Source organism: Ostrinia nubilalis, chromosome 16 (genome assembly GCF_963855985.1).
Source record: "Ostrinia nubilalis chromosome 16, ilOstNubi1.1, whole genome shotgun sequence".
In the NCBI taxonomy this organism is placed as follows: domain Eukaryota; kingdom Metazoa; phylum Arthropoda; class Insecta; order Lepidoptera; family Crambidae; genus Ostrinia; species Ostrinia nubilalis.
Genome location: NC_087103.1, coordinates 3210144 through 3224858, shown reverse-complemented (window position 1 = coordinate 3224858; position 14715 = coordinate 3210144). Strand labels below are relative to the sequence as shown.

At 35.6% G+C, this 14715-nt stretch overlaps 1 protein-coding gene across 1 annotated transcript in view; it reads right to left on the bottom strand.

The window, feature by feature from the left end:
- LOC135079266 (neurotrimin-like) overlaps positions 1 to 10242 on the bottom strand; it is a 113407-nt gene extending 103165 nt beyond the window's left edge. Inside the window, exon 1 of the mRNA XM_063973879.1 lies at positions 10078 to 10242. Coding sequence (XP_063829949.1) covers positions 10078 to 10144 — 67 coding nt within the window. The 5' untranslated portion in view covers positions 10145 to 10242. The remainder of the gene's footprint in view (positions 1 to 10077) is intronic.
- Between the last annotated feature and the right edge of the window lie 4473 nt (positions 10243 to 14715).

Genomic DNA, 14715 nt, shown 5'->3' with positions numbered 1-14715 from the left:
TGACTCAATTTTGACTGTCCATTTATGGGATTGTGTTGTTGTTGAAGTGGAACGTAGTTAAGGTAATTTGGGCAATGATTAATGTTATTGCTAATTTCCATAATTAAAAACGACTGATGTCGGTCGCCATTAATATTCGTTGGATTCGTACCCGTGCTTGTTAATGGTTGGTGTGTCATAAATATAGAGGCTACAGTGCATTAACTATGGGCAAAATTTAATTTTGTGTCATACAGCAACCTTTTGACCAGGGTACCAATTGACTAACGCCCGTATTCACAAACATTACTATGAGGTCTCACAGTGCGCGTGGACGCACAGGATGACACATGAACCAATCACAGAGCTCTATTCAACCCTGTGCTTCACGCAGAGATTTGAATTACTTCAAGGTGGACTGGTACAAATGTTGTAAGGCATCAATTCCGCCTATTGTACTTTCTGGGTGTAATAATGTTTTAATTATAGCAATAGATGTTTGAACACTTCAAATGGGAATCTTATAATTTTAAAAATAGTCAAAATTCGGACTATTAGAACTGTTTTTGACGAACAAAATAGGTACTTATTTTTATGTTGGGTACCTACATTAAAATTTCTTTTTCTACGAATAGATAAAGTGATGTTGTTCGTAGTAAGAGCATGAATTGAGAGACTACTTATGGTATAATGATTTCAACATAATAATGTAAGTCCAAATCAGGTTTTCCTGGAACCAACTCGGTAAAAATCATTGAAGGTCGTTTTTTATTCGGGAGAAACCGAACGGTCTTTTATCTAAGGGAATTTTTTACTCAAATTACTTATGTAGGTACTCGAGATACAAACGACGGATATTCGTAATTATTTTATTTCATATTTTGTTTTTTATCAGGCAAAAAATATCTTCAGAAAAGGGAAGCAAAACTAAGTGATTGAGAACGCTACGCCATTTTACGTAATTAAAAGGACAATGTTCGTTCTCCATACATTGTTCGCCGTTAGATCAACAGTGCCGAAATAATACTTTCTAGGTTATAAATGACACAAATCTTTATGTAAGAACAATTATTCCTGGCGGACCAATTCTATAAACTTATTGATAGCAATATTGTTATCATAACCTCTTACTTACTAGTATTGTATTACCTATATTATTTTATGCACATCGATTTGGGAGATGTTCTGTATTGTAGTTGTCGCAGCCAAATTGTATTATAATATTCAGTGGCGGGGCGAGACCTAAATTTGATGTGGGCAAGACAGATTTCGCGAGGCCTTGTTCTGTGGCGACCTGAAGACGGATTTTATGAAATAATATAAAAAAAAACGGGTCAATGGTCTATTCATTGACAGTTTCTGATTTCTTGATTCAGTGATTATTTTTAAAGGAATATTGCGCCAAAGAATAATGTTCGTCACTTAAAACCGTGTTGTTGCTTAATTTTGTGTCTGATTATGGTTGAATTTGTTTGGAAAAAAAAATATTTTTATTTTTAACTACATTGTTTAGCTATCAAGAATGTATATTTAATAGTCAATGTTTGCATTTATTGTCGTATTGTGATATTGTCATCTCCACCTTGTATAGGTACATTTTTTCAAAATGTTTGATGCGCGAGGCCCCTTGTACCGCGAGGCCGTAGGCGGTGGCCCACGTCGCCCACGCCTTACGCCGCCACTGATAATATTGGACGGGTTTTGGAAATAGCTCGGCGTTCCACTTTTATGATTTACTTACTTACATTTTGCACGTAAATAAATAACATGAATCCTATGTTTACTTTCCACTCTTGACATTTAACACGTGACTTACCAAACTAACTATCTCCATGGTTACCGTCTTAGTCTATGCATGACTAGGGATTGAACAACTTTTAATTGAATATTATTAACAATTCTCGATAATTTTTATCGATTGAAAAATATTCGGTATTTGAATCGAAAGATATATTCAATTTTATCAATATCAAAATATTCAATTTTAATAATAAAATAAATATTATTTACTACCACCTATGAAATGTTCTAAAAATTGCCTGGAGCGCTCCCCCAATCCTGGGTTTTCCCTTTCCAAGCTGAGAGGATATCATTTTGGTTCTATCGATACATTATAAAGGTACTTAATATTTGAAATGTATTACCAATTATTGTTATAAGCATTTTGAGTGAATAAAACTTTCAATTCTATTAGAACTTTAGACATTTCTCTCACTTTAAGCGGCATTGGATTTTTCATCGAATTTTGAAACTGTAACAGATATATTAAAAATGATCCCATATTGTTGTCATTGTCTATATCAGTGTTATGATCACAATTCTTTTTATTTTATTCATGACCTTCGACCAGTTGGACACATTAGATAGCTTCTTGTAGTATCGTGCAATATATTTTTAACTTTTAATTAAAATCTAGTCATACTGTAGCAATTTGGACGATTTATTTTATTTACAAATCGGTATCTTATTGTCTATGATGACCGCAGTCAACATCACTATTACATGGATTCCTAACAATGAAGTACGGCATTGCCTTGTGCCGATTTTACATAGATTTTATCGACACAAATTATGGAACTTCATAGGATATGGAGCAGGCCACGCCCTAAAATGTCCGGATGTCGTCATAGTATTATGGAATACATATAAAATACTTTTATTATTTCATTTTTTAATCCTCAAGTGTCCGTTACAATCTAATTAATATTTAAGTATTCAAAAAGTAAGAGATTAATTTTGATACTTTACTGCTGTGCCCAGGAATCTAAGGCGGTTTCTAACAATGTCCTTTGCACGTAAGTGAGTGAACTAGTATAAAACGTAATTCAAATTACAATTAGCAATACCTACTGCTAGTCGACAGCACATCAGACTATGCATTTTTGTTGTAAAATGACCCTTATTACGAGTACATAAGAAAAAACAGTGCTAAGCTTGACGTGATGTCGTCTTTATGTCCATATTTTAGCAAATTATGGTGAATTTGAGATTGCCCTCAAATTCAATGTTTTATTTTGAAACCTTTCATCATTTCAGCCACAGGACGTCCTTTGTTGAACATGGACCTCCCCCAATGATTCCTACATTTCCGGGTGGTTGCGACCTGCATCAAACGCCTTTATGAGGTCGTCGGTCTTGCGGGTAGACGTCCCACGCAGCACTTTCCGATACGTGGCCTCCACTCCAGAACCTCTCTGCCCCATCGGCCGTCAGTTCTACGTACTATGTGTCCTGCCTATAACCACTTCAGCTTGCTAATCCGTCGGGCTATATCAGCAATACTTTATTTCGTTTACAGATCTCTTCATTTCTGATTCGAACATAAAGCATAGCCCTCTCAGTACGCTGTGCAACTTTGAGCTTCTTTATAAAGCCTATAGTAACTTTTACCACAATTTAAATCACAATTAGAGTATGTTCCTGGTAACACTAGATACCCTACGTAATCAAAACACCACCTAAAACTAGCTAGTAGAAACTGTTACAAGTCAGTGGCAGGCGGCCAAGGCTGCCGGCTGCGCCTCATATTTATGACGTCACATTTAACAGAACGCTTCACGTCATGTGTGCACTAATTGAAATAGCGTAATACATATGACGCAAACGCATCTATTGTCTGGCTTGGTGGTTGCGTAGGGGACCACCACCCTAGTGGTGGTTCTCGTGGCACCACCAATCTGGTGGTGGTTGTGGGTGCGAAGCCTTTAGGGGTCAAATATTTGGGTGACAACGATGACTTTCGACGTCCTTCTTTATGTACCTAAATATGAACAAGTACAGTCGCGGAATGAAAAGGTTCATCACCTTAGTGTCGATTTTCGCTTGCACTAGGTACTGTAAGAGTCAAACCTGCCAACATAACCGTGCAAGAAACAGTGCTGCTAACATTTAAATAAATATGACGTTTGCTAACGAATAAGGTTTTGCTTGTTTATTTTTCTATCCCATCAGTGCAATGCTACAAAATTGTTGTTTTTTTTTATTTAATAGATAATGGCAGGTTGAACCAACAAGAAGGTTTTAGTTTATCAATCATAATAATCATCTTGACAAGTTAAATCGTCAAACAACTTTGATCTGAATAATTTTGAATTTTACTGACGAACAGTTAAAGATTATTTTCTATAACTCGAGATTATTCTGTAACATAGTTTCAAAAGGTAATATATGCTCGCGATTCGTTGAAGGAATCAATTTGAAAACTGACGAACCTTTTCATTCCGTGACTGTACATTCATAAATATTTATTTAAGTTTAAACGTTAATTTTCGAACAAAAGACGTCTAAGTACTGCTGAATAGAGCCAAGCAATTCCACTATTACCGGTACTTCGTAGCCCGTGTGCAAATTAATTTATCATTGTTTAGAGATTTTATTTCAGAACGCCACCGTACATTATGAATTAACATTAAAGTCTACGAATCTAAAAAAAATTAAAAATTATTCAAGCCTGTTAGTTGGTATTTACATTCAAATTCAAGAATCTTAAAAGTTTAAACTGAATTCAGAACGTCAACTGAAAATGAACAAAATACCTTTGTATTTTTGGGTAGCATTACGAAATGCATTTGTATTTTCGCGATCAAAAGTACCGAATCGTAGGTTACCAAACAAACGGTATCCCACGTACAAATTGAAAACGTAATCGCGGCTTACTTTGCACAAAACACTAACGCCATCTCACCAGACTTAATTTGTGAAATGAAAAAGTCCCAGTTTCCTCTCCTTTCTAATCTCGAGAAAATCTGCTTAAAATAAATTAGGAACGAACACGCTCCGCGGAAAACTTTGTTTTAATTTCCTGCACGAAAAAAAATGTAAAAGACCGTAACGACTTTAATTAATTAGTAGGATTTCGTGAATGCGATCGAGTGTTTTAATGAATGTTTCTAGCTTTTATGGCTTTTGCCTTTCATATACAGGGTGTGTAAATGAAGATGCGAGACTCAAAAGTGTTCACAGAATGATGGTAGAGTTAAAAGAGGCATTGTAGCTTAGATTTGGTAGTAGTCTAAAGGGTGTTGGGACATTACTTTCTACAAGATTACTACCTATTCCCATTCCCATCACGGCTAGTCTAAATCAACAGCTTTATCACCAATAGAACACTACAATTGAAGGCAGAGTTAGGCTGAATTTCACCACCTAACTTTAATGGTGACTATAACGATAACCAACGTGTGATCTTTGGAAACATGAACGTGATATAATGCTTAATTCAATACAACATACATCTGTTTCCGCAATTTATTACACCGATCTTGTCGCGACAAGGAAAAATTTCCGTGCTTTTAAGCGATTTTGTGAAAAATATTATTGGCAGGTAGTCGCTAATTGCTCATAAGATAGGCCCCCTTAAGAGCGTTTACGCGAAGCGCGGCGTTTCAAGGGGCATCATTGGAAATGATTCGCGCGCGGCGTTTTTTAATAGTTTTCAAATGTTTATAGCAAAACAATAACAATGAATTAAATATCGTTTCAAAGTAAATATTTTAAAGAAGATGTTATTTTATTATATTAAGCTATTTTTATGTTGAATAAAGGAAGAATATTGGTGAAAAAATCACTTTGATTTTTGGGTATTTCACGTTCTTTTAATTTGTGATTTCTTATTGTAAAATGCTTAAATCTAAAAATTTTCTCAGATAACTATTTGCCCAAGGATATAAATGTTTGTTAAATCGTTTTCACAGTATTTTTATAAAAATTTCAGCTTGTAAACTGACGCTAAAGTGGAAATTTACAAAACCTGTGTGGACTTATCTTGATAGAATTCTTAAATACTAAACTAATCGCAATATTTTCTCAATTAACTATTTAGACGACGAAATTGCCTAACTATTTATGCCTATAACATATTTGTAGTATTACTGGTTAATGATTGTAACGAGTTGAAAAAGTACTGTTTTTGCGCCAAACGGCGTAAACGCTCTTAATTGATATTTATTGTCCGTGGTGCATAATCTTTTCTTAAAGGTTTTAAACCTTTGCTTGTCACCTGTCATCCGCTTTGCAATGGAGGGAAGTCGAACCTTAATTTCGAACTCCTCCTATGTTCTTCTGATTAATTTCGTTGCGGGTCCAATGACAGTTTAACTTTCCCCCGGGACAAACTTGAACTTCATTGGTTGGGTTTTTGTGGCAGTCAAGCTGTAGATCCTGGCTACTGAGGAGTTGCAGTGGTGGGAACGAGAGGTGGAAATAGTCCCGTATAACGATAACCAGTGCTTTTTGTATGGAGTTTGACAGATTTTTGACGTTTGTCAAAGTTAACGTAAGATGGTGCAACCCACCCTTAGTTTCGTGGGGAAAATTTAACAACTGGGGGATTCGCACCCGAATGCTTACTATTTCTTAATTAAATTAGAAGGAAATTATAAAGATGTGTTAATGTTTTTCAAGAGTAAATTGAGTAAGTAAGTATTTGAGATAATATTAACTAAGAAAATTTATTTTACCTTCGCTCACTTAGAAAAGACATTGATTTTCTATGATGCTCTCAAAAAATGCAAGTTGAATGAGATTTAACAGTGAGACCTTATGTATGAACAAGAATACGTAATAAAACAATAATGAATTTGAATTCAGTTTCATCAAATTCTTGCAATTAAATCAGTAAATATTGGCAATATTGATTCGGCGAATTATGTCAGATGCTCAAGTTTTTCTTTTATAATTTGAGAAATCAAGAATGTTCAAAATATAACGAACAATTACATTGCGATATTTGTTAATTCAAGTTTTTCACCACGATTTTATTTCCTTGAATTTACGTATTTTATCTACAAAAAGATTTTATTGGCAGTATCGGATATTCGAATCATCACAGATTTTTTTGCCAATGAATAATGAAAAGCCCTAAAGATTACATAAAAAAAAAAACTGCGGTTGAAATTGAAGTTTATTTTAAAATAAAACTTGAACAATAATTACGGGTAACTTCCTATATTTATTAAGTCAGTTTTAGGGTTTTCTTTGGATTGATTTTCGTTTCAACTCAATTATCTAATTTGATTCTAACAATAACATTTCAAAGCTCCAAGACCCAAATTCAGTTGTAAATTATATTAAATCTCTAATAGATTCTTGATGGATAAGATACGACCACCATAAAAACGACTTTGATCCTTGGGAATAACATTCAAAGTTGCCTAAAGATGTTCTCAAACTAAATGTGTGTCTGTAGCACTACAATTTTCCAGTGTCAGAAGCAATTCCCTTCAAGTGTAAACTAAGGGCGTGATTGGCGTTAAGCCCCGTGTACACTTACCGAGTTAATTGCAGGCCAAGGCAACTAAAGACCTCCGTCGCAAGTAATATTATGGAGAATTGTTTATCAGTGATTAAAAGTCATTATATTACGTTAACAATTAACATTTTAAAGTAAATTTAATTTGCCGTAATTGTTGAAGATGGTAGAATTGAATACGTACCTTAACTACCTAATTACAAAAAATATTATTTGAACAACATAAACTATTCGTATACTAATGAATTTTAGATGTTTAATTTTGTACCTTTTTGCATATTATTATACTTACCATAGTTTATTAATATGTAGTTTTATAAGGGCCAATTTTTTATTGGTAATAAATTGAAAATAATAAAGATTATTATTTTTATTTTCAACAATTTTCAATTTTCTTTAAAAGTTAAAATTAAGGCTTTAAAAAGGTAGGTCAAAGTCTTGCTAAGAATAACCTAACCATTACGGTTTTAGCTCAGTATTTAGCTAGTCTTATAAAACCTGACAGTTTTATAAAAAATCCTAGAGACACCACCAATCACCTATAACGACAATCCGCATCAGCCAAAAAACCCCGTTGTATCGTATGTAACCGGTTTAAAAAAACGACAATTCAGGTTACCCTCCCGTTGATGTTGACTGACGCTAAGGCCCGGTTTTTTGATTCGTAGTTAAAATAACCAATAGTCAAATTTGACAGATGTCAAATGACAAGTGGTTAAATATCAGAAAAAAATGTTTTTCGTACAATGGTTAGCTTGACTTTTAGTACATTTTTAAACTATTAGTTAACATTTTGTTAATATTTAACCATTAGTAGCAAAATTTAACAATTTGTTATTTTAACTATGAATCAAAAAACTGGGCCTAAGTCGAGTACAGTCGACAGTAGAGATGTTATCGATATGTAGTTTCGGTTATGGATACGGTTACGGATATAGGAATAATATAGTACTGGTTTCGGTTACGGTTACAGATATTTTTAAATTTTTGATTTCCGAAAGTTTCGGTTACGTTTACGGAAATCTGTGCTTAAGAATGCAATTTGCAACACGTTTCATTCATGGCCGCACACTTTACATCGAATAAAAAGTAAATAAAAAATAAAAATCGATACTAGGTGGTATGTTTACATAATAATATAATGCTATACAAAAAACAATTTAAACTGCCTACATCCGAAACTATCTGAAACTTTTGAATCGGTTACAGTTACGGTTTCGGATATATTTTTATTTCGGATATCCGAAAGTTTCGGTTACGGTTACGGATATACATTTACATCCCTGGTCGACAGTACACCAGACTATACGTTTTTGTTGCAAATCCGCCTCTATTACAACTGAATAAGATGCCAAAGCATTTAGCTTGATGTGCTTGTACAAAATCAAACGGACACCGGTCGGGTTTGGATCCTTGCCAAAAGAACGTCCTAGTTTTTTAGGACACTAACTCGCGTCATGTGGTAAATGATGGACTGTGATTTTTGTTCTATAGACTGTCGAAATGTCGAACATTTTGCCTTTTTGTACACTGGGTAGTAGATAGTTGACACAACAACAACACAACTTAACTGAAAACTATAGAACCTGAAAATCCACTTAGCTTTCCTTTTTTTATCTTTTTAATGTAAAGACGCCCACAGTTAGACAAAGGCTCCAATGATTTCTACTTTCACCGGGTCATCGGTCCTCCGAGCCGGAGGTCTACCTACACTGCTCAGATTGATTTAATTTCCTTACCGACTTTTTGATTATACCTACGGACCTTGTTAACATCTAAAAATCGGGTTTTAAAGGCACTCAGGTGTGCCTAAGATGCGCACCGAGACAAGCGGTTATCACGCCATTTTATCGATTTTCCCCATACATTTTAACGTCGATAAAAGTTATCACGGCGTGCATCCTTAGGCCTACAGGTTATGGTGATCCAGGTATTAACATTTTCATGTATATCATATTAGTTATTGTTTTAACAGAATTTGATTAACTGTCAAAACAACATTAGTCTAGGTAAAAATCAACGTGAATCATGAAACAGGGTTAAGTATTAGAGCACTACGAAGATTAATGAACTCTACCGAAAAACTAGCGAAGTAGTTTCGCTAACTTGAGAAGTTTAAACGTTTTTCTTCATGTCATTCCTAAGGAAAACTTACGGTTATGTAATGACTTGTAGTAGAGGTTTTAATATAGGGCACAAAGTACGCAGAACGCAGGCCGATGGGTCAGCAAGGTTCTGGAATGAAGGCCGCGTACCGGAAAACGCAGCGTAGGACCTACAAGGTGGACCGACAACATCGTAAAAGTAGCGGGGAAGCACTGGACGCAAGCCGCTACCAATCGATCAACATGGAAAGCATTGGGGGAGGCCTATGTTCAGCAGTGAACGTCCTGTGGCTGAAATAATGATGATGATGATGAGAGGTTTTAATGGCTATATGATGCCAGTTTAATTCTGAGTAATATGATCTACAGAATAAACGAATACAATTATTTAAAAAAATCATCTACGAACGAATATTATTGAGATAGTTGTTCATACGAAATTTATTCTATTTTGTTATTTTTTAAGTCGTCGCAAGGCCTTAAACATTTATATTCGAGATTACCTACGTGTACATATACCTATTTAACATCATACCGATAAGTGTAAGCGACTAGTCAAATGGTGGAGGTGTTGGAATTGCCAACTCGAGATTGATTGCTCAACTCGTAGGAAAGCTGGTTCGAACTCTGGACAGCTGGATTGACATTGACAGCTTCAGCTGGACTATTGTGGTGAACCCACACAAGAATATTGAGCTTAGCACGAGGTTATTCTTTACGTGAGCAAAACAAAACCTTTCTTACCTTTGATTGCTATAGTTGGCAGCAAAACGAAGCCTTGGAGCACAGTCCAAAAAAGTTTTCTTAACATTTTGATCGAATTCAATTCACTCACACTTCACTTAACGTTATTGTCTCACTTATTTTAAACATTTCACTTCTTCTCTTCAACTCAAATCACTGTTTTTCACGCATCTGTAACAAAAAATTATAGTACTGAATCACTTTAAAATAAGTACACAAATCAATACAGGAAAAGAATAAAGAAGTTACAGATAAAATGGATTATCTTCTGTTTATTTCAATTTCGTTTATTTCACAAAATAATATTCTTAAAAACTATTTTCTTCCAAACGTTTTAAAATTCAGCATCTATTCCTTAAATCTTAGGCCTCAGCCTCGAACTTAGCGGGCAGCGGGGCGGGAGCGGCGGCGGCGCTGGAGCGGGGCGGGCAACGCAGACCCGTTCTCGAAACAAGCGGGCAGCTCGCGCGGCGCTTTAGTGGCGAAGTGTTGTGTTCGGGGTTGTGTTGTCGAGATATTTGTTTTTATTCACAAACGAAATGTCTGCGACAACGGCGACAATTTTATTTCGATTCAAATTTATTCCTAACGCTCGATTTATTGTGGGCAAAAGAAGGAGTGCGCTGCCCGCTCGTTGCCCGCTCCGGCGCCGCTGCCGCGCCGCTGTTTTCGAGAACCGGTCTATTTGATTTTACGCATAAGATCCTGCCGCTCCCGCGCCGCCGCCGCCGCCGCCCCGCTGCCCGCTAAGTTCGAGGCTGAGGCCTTAGAAGAAAAGTCTCATCCTTTAAAACAAAAGAGAAGTGGGATACCAATAGGTCCACTTCAGAAAAGTTAAGAAAATCAGAAGTTTTGAAGGTTATAGAAATCCTATTATCCTACTACCTTCTGATAGTCTATACGCAGTTTAGCTTAAATAATTGTATGCTAGTACAAAGTGGTTTGACCTTAGACCATTTATAGATCACTAATTTGAAACGCCAGTATTTTAACCAGAAGATATTTTACATAGTTTTCCATGTCTCGCTGGTACCCATAGTACAAGCACTACAAGCTTTATTTAGTTTGGAACTACTACATAGTCAGATTTCGGGAGCGGGGTGGAAGCTTTTTAAAAAGGATTATATTTAATTAAACTAAGTGATCACGTCCTCGCCGAGTTGGAGGCGATTTAATAATGATTTAATATTGTGGCCGATCGCAGTCGTCCAGTACGGTGTTTACAATTTAGTTCTGCTGACACATCTCTTATGTGAATAACAATTCTACGAATGCTTACACTGTAGAGCGGAAAGTGATGACTTATCTTGTTTAGTCTAGAGCAGAGGGAGCTGACGGATGCATAACTCCTCCCTCCCTAAGTGAGAAATTATCGGAAGTTTCATTTTTATGAGTATTCCGATAATTTCGTTTACATAAAATTTTTATATGTTTGCGGAAGGCAATTAACACAATTAACATAAAAAGAATCAAAACTAATATAAATGTAAAGTATGTAAAATAAGAAGTGTCTGTTTCATTTTCACTAGCACTGATTGCTGCACTGTGTTTCAGGGCGTACGACATGTATTTGATTTCATCCAAATTGATTCCATGCATATTGAGTGCGCGTGCACCGGATAGCGTTGCGTTTACAGGTAGCTCGGGTAGGTGAATCACCGGTACGTGTTCTACGATGTCTGATGAAATGTAGAGTCGATGGTGGATCTGCAGGCCATGGATTTCCAGGTCACAGGGCTCATCGATGGTGATGATGTACGTGCCGAAGACTGACTGCTTACTGACTTCGCTGTCGCAGTGTTTGGTCAGCGTGCCTTTCAGTCTGCTGTACAGAATCCAGTTGTTCGCGTTGAGCTGCTGGAGTTTTACTTCTTCCAGCTGGATCTGGTGCTGCTTGCAGGAGGTAAGGTCCTTACTGAACCTCATCAGCTGTTCCACGCAGGTAGGCTCGTTATGTAGAGCCTGGTTGTCCGTAGAGCACAGGAAGCGATCGCCGGCGGCAAGCGGGCGACACGGTGTTACGATCGGTAAGTATTTCAAACCCTTCGCCAAAAGGTAAGGAAATTTGGGGAAAATGGAAAGCGTAACGTTTTGGGATTCTTGGAATATAGGAAGTGAGTATATCTTATAATAATTGTAAGTATCATTATCTATCAATGGTATTTCTAAAATAAATGTTATCTGATCCTGTTTCATATAAGATTTTACACAAATAGTTTCTTCTAAATTTAACAAATTACTTTCCGTAGGCTGGTAAACTAAATTGGCAGAGTTTGAAATTAACTTTAAATGATACAATAATTCTGTAGAGTTTACAATTGCTTGGTGTAAAATGGATACTCTACTTAATGCTAATGCTGTTTCTATTTCACTTAATCTTATAAATATTGTACGGAAACTGCTTATGAATATGTTATACACTCCTAGTATGTATGTAGAAAAAGTCCAATCGTTTTGTGTGGACGTTATGTTTTGCAATAGGCTTTCAACTCGTTTCAAGCGTTCATCAAGAATAATAGAGTTGTTATTTATTTGCTCTGAAATATTTATGAAACTGTCGAACATTTTTGAGACCAGGGTAATTTTCTTAGATATTATAACTTGATTATTACTCAATTGAGAAGTCAACTTATCATATTTAAGTGCATCATCGTGGTCAAGGTTTCCTGTAATTAATTTTATAAGAGATCCTAATGGATTAATAAGGCCTCGCTTATAGCGTTGCTGTGGTACTAATTGCCTGTATTTTTCTAATGTTATGTCGCGGATGAAATCAGTGTGATATTTATTATTGATAAATTCATGATAATATGGATTGTTATAATCGATTAAAGTGTCTAATTGCCTGTAACTATTGGTTAAACTAACAAGATCGGAGTAAATTCCTTTTAAGTTGATTACTTTAATAATTGTCCAAAAATCTGTTTGCAAAAATGCTTGTCCTTGTTTTACCGGTAGAATGCCTGGATTATCTTTAATCGGTTGCAGTTGAAGGGCCAGCGCCTGCGTCCCTATCATCAGCAGAAGGCACCACCTGCGGAGGGCGTTTTATGTTTTTAATAGGCACTTTGGTAGTCCTATCACCTACTTTAATTGGTAAGATGTTTCGCTTGGCTTTGCCTACAACCTTTGCTTTTACATAACGTGGTTTGTCTTTGCTTTTACGCTTATTTACGTCTTTTGCAAATATTATGTTTCCTTCGGAAAACTCTATATCTGTTTCACCACCTTTCTTTTCCTTAATGGTTTCCTTTTTGGCTGTCGTTTTCTGAGCTATGTATTTATATAAGTGCTTTGTACGTTTCGCATGATCTTGAACTAATTGCTGATAATATTGCTTTTCGAAATTGATTCTAAATGGACTATCTGAATCTGTATGACCAAAAACTACCTCAAATGGTGTTAACTCAGTTACAGAGTGGATGGTGTGGTTATATGCCATTACTGAATATGTCATAACTGATGCGGCATCTGTACATCGTCTTTCGTATTTAGCCAATCTATAGATCTCTATAATTGTCGAGTGAAAGCGTTCGATAAGTCCCATAGAATTAGGGTTATTTGGGGTTCCGATGTGAAGTTCAACTTTATGTAAATTTAGAAATTCTTTCATGAGTTCGTTATTAAATTCGGTTCCTGGATCTGAGCTTATACGTTTTGGAATTCCGTAGAATGAGAAATATTTCATAAGTGCTCTAGTAACGTCTGATGTTGATTTGCTAGGTATCTCTATTGCTTGTCCTAATTTGCTGAAGGCGTCAATTAGGGTTAAATATGTGATTCCTTCAATACTGAAGAGATCAATGAAAATTTCCTGAAATGGGGAATCTTGAGTTTTAGTTAATTGTAAAAATGGTTTTATGGGTTTCCTATCGTATTTCATTTTACGGCAGGCTTCGCAAGCGTTAATGATTGCGGAAACTGTTTGTTGCATGTTAGGCCAAAAATGATTTCTACGAATTCTAATCAATGTTTCCTTAATACCACGGTGGCATGTTTTTCCTTCATGGTATTGGATAACTATTGCTTTTTGTTCACCCTCGTCTTCTATGTAATTTACCCGTTCTGTACACTCGTAAAACTGAACTACATCTTTCTTAAAAAGTTTAATAATTACGTCTGTGAAAATTCGTCTAAGTTGATCTGATTCAAAATAAATGAAATACTTTGTTTTAGGTTTGATATATTCTTTTAAAAACTGTTTTACTAATTCTGCATTATTATCAGGTAAATGTACTTCAAGAACCTTTTGTTTATCGCGCGAAAGGTTTTTGACTGAAAGTTCATTATCGAATCGTTCAAAGACTAATATTTGATTAGGTTTGTTATCGATTGCTTCGTTTAAGATTGGGATGCCTTGTGATTCGGTATCCTTTGCGGAATGAATAGTTTGTGAGTTATTTGATTGTTCATCGACACAGTCTGAATTATTTGACGACGGAATCGGATATTCTGAACCTAATTGTCTACTTCCTTCTGAGGATGTAGAGTCGGAAATTACTATTGTACTTCCTGATGATAATTTTTCTATTTTCTTTACTACTTTATCAACATGTTTTTGAATACGTTTTTCCTTTTTGCTAACATTTACTTTCATGGACTGATTATCTGAATCAAGAGCATTTACTTTTATGCGGG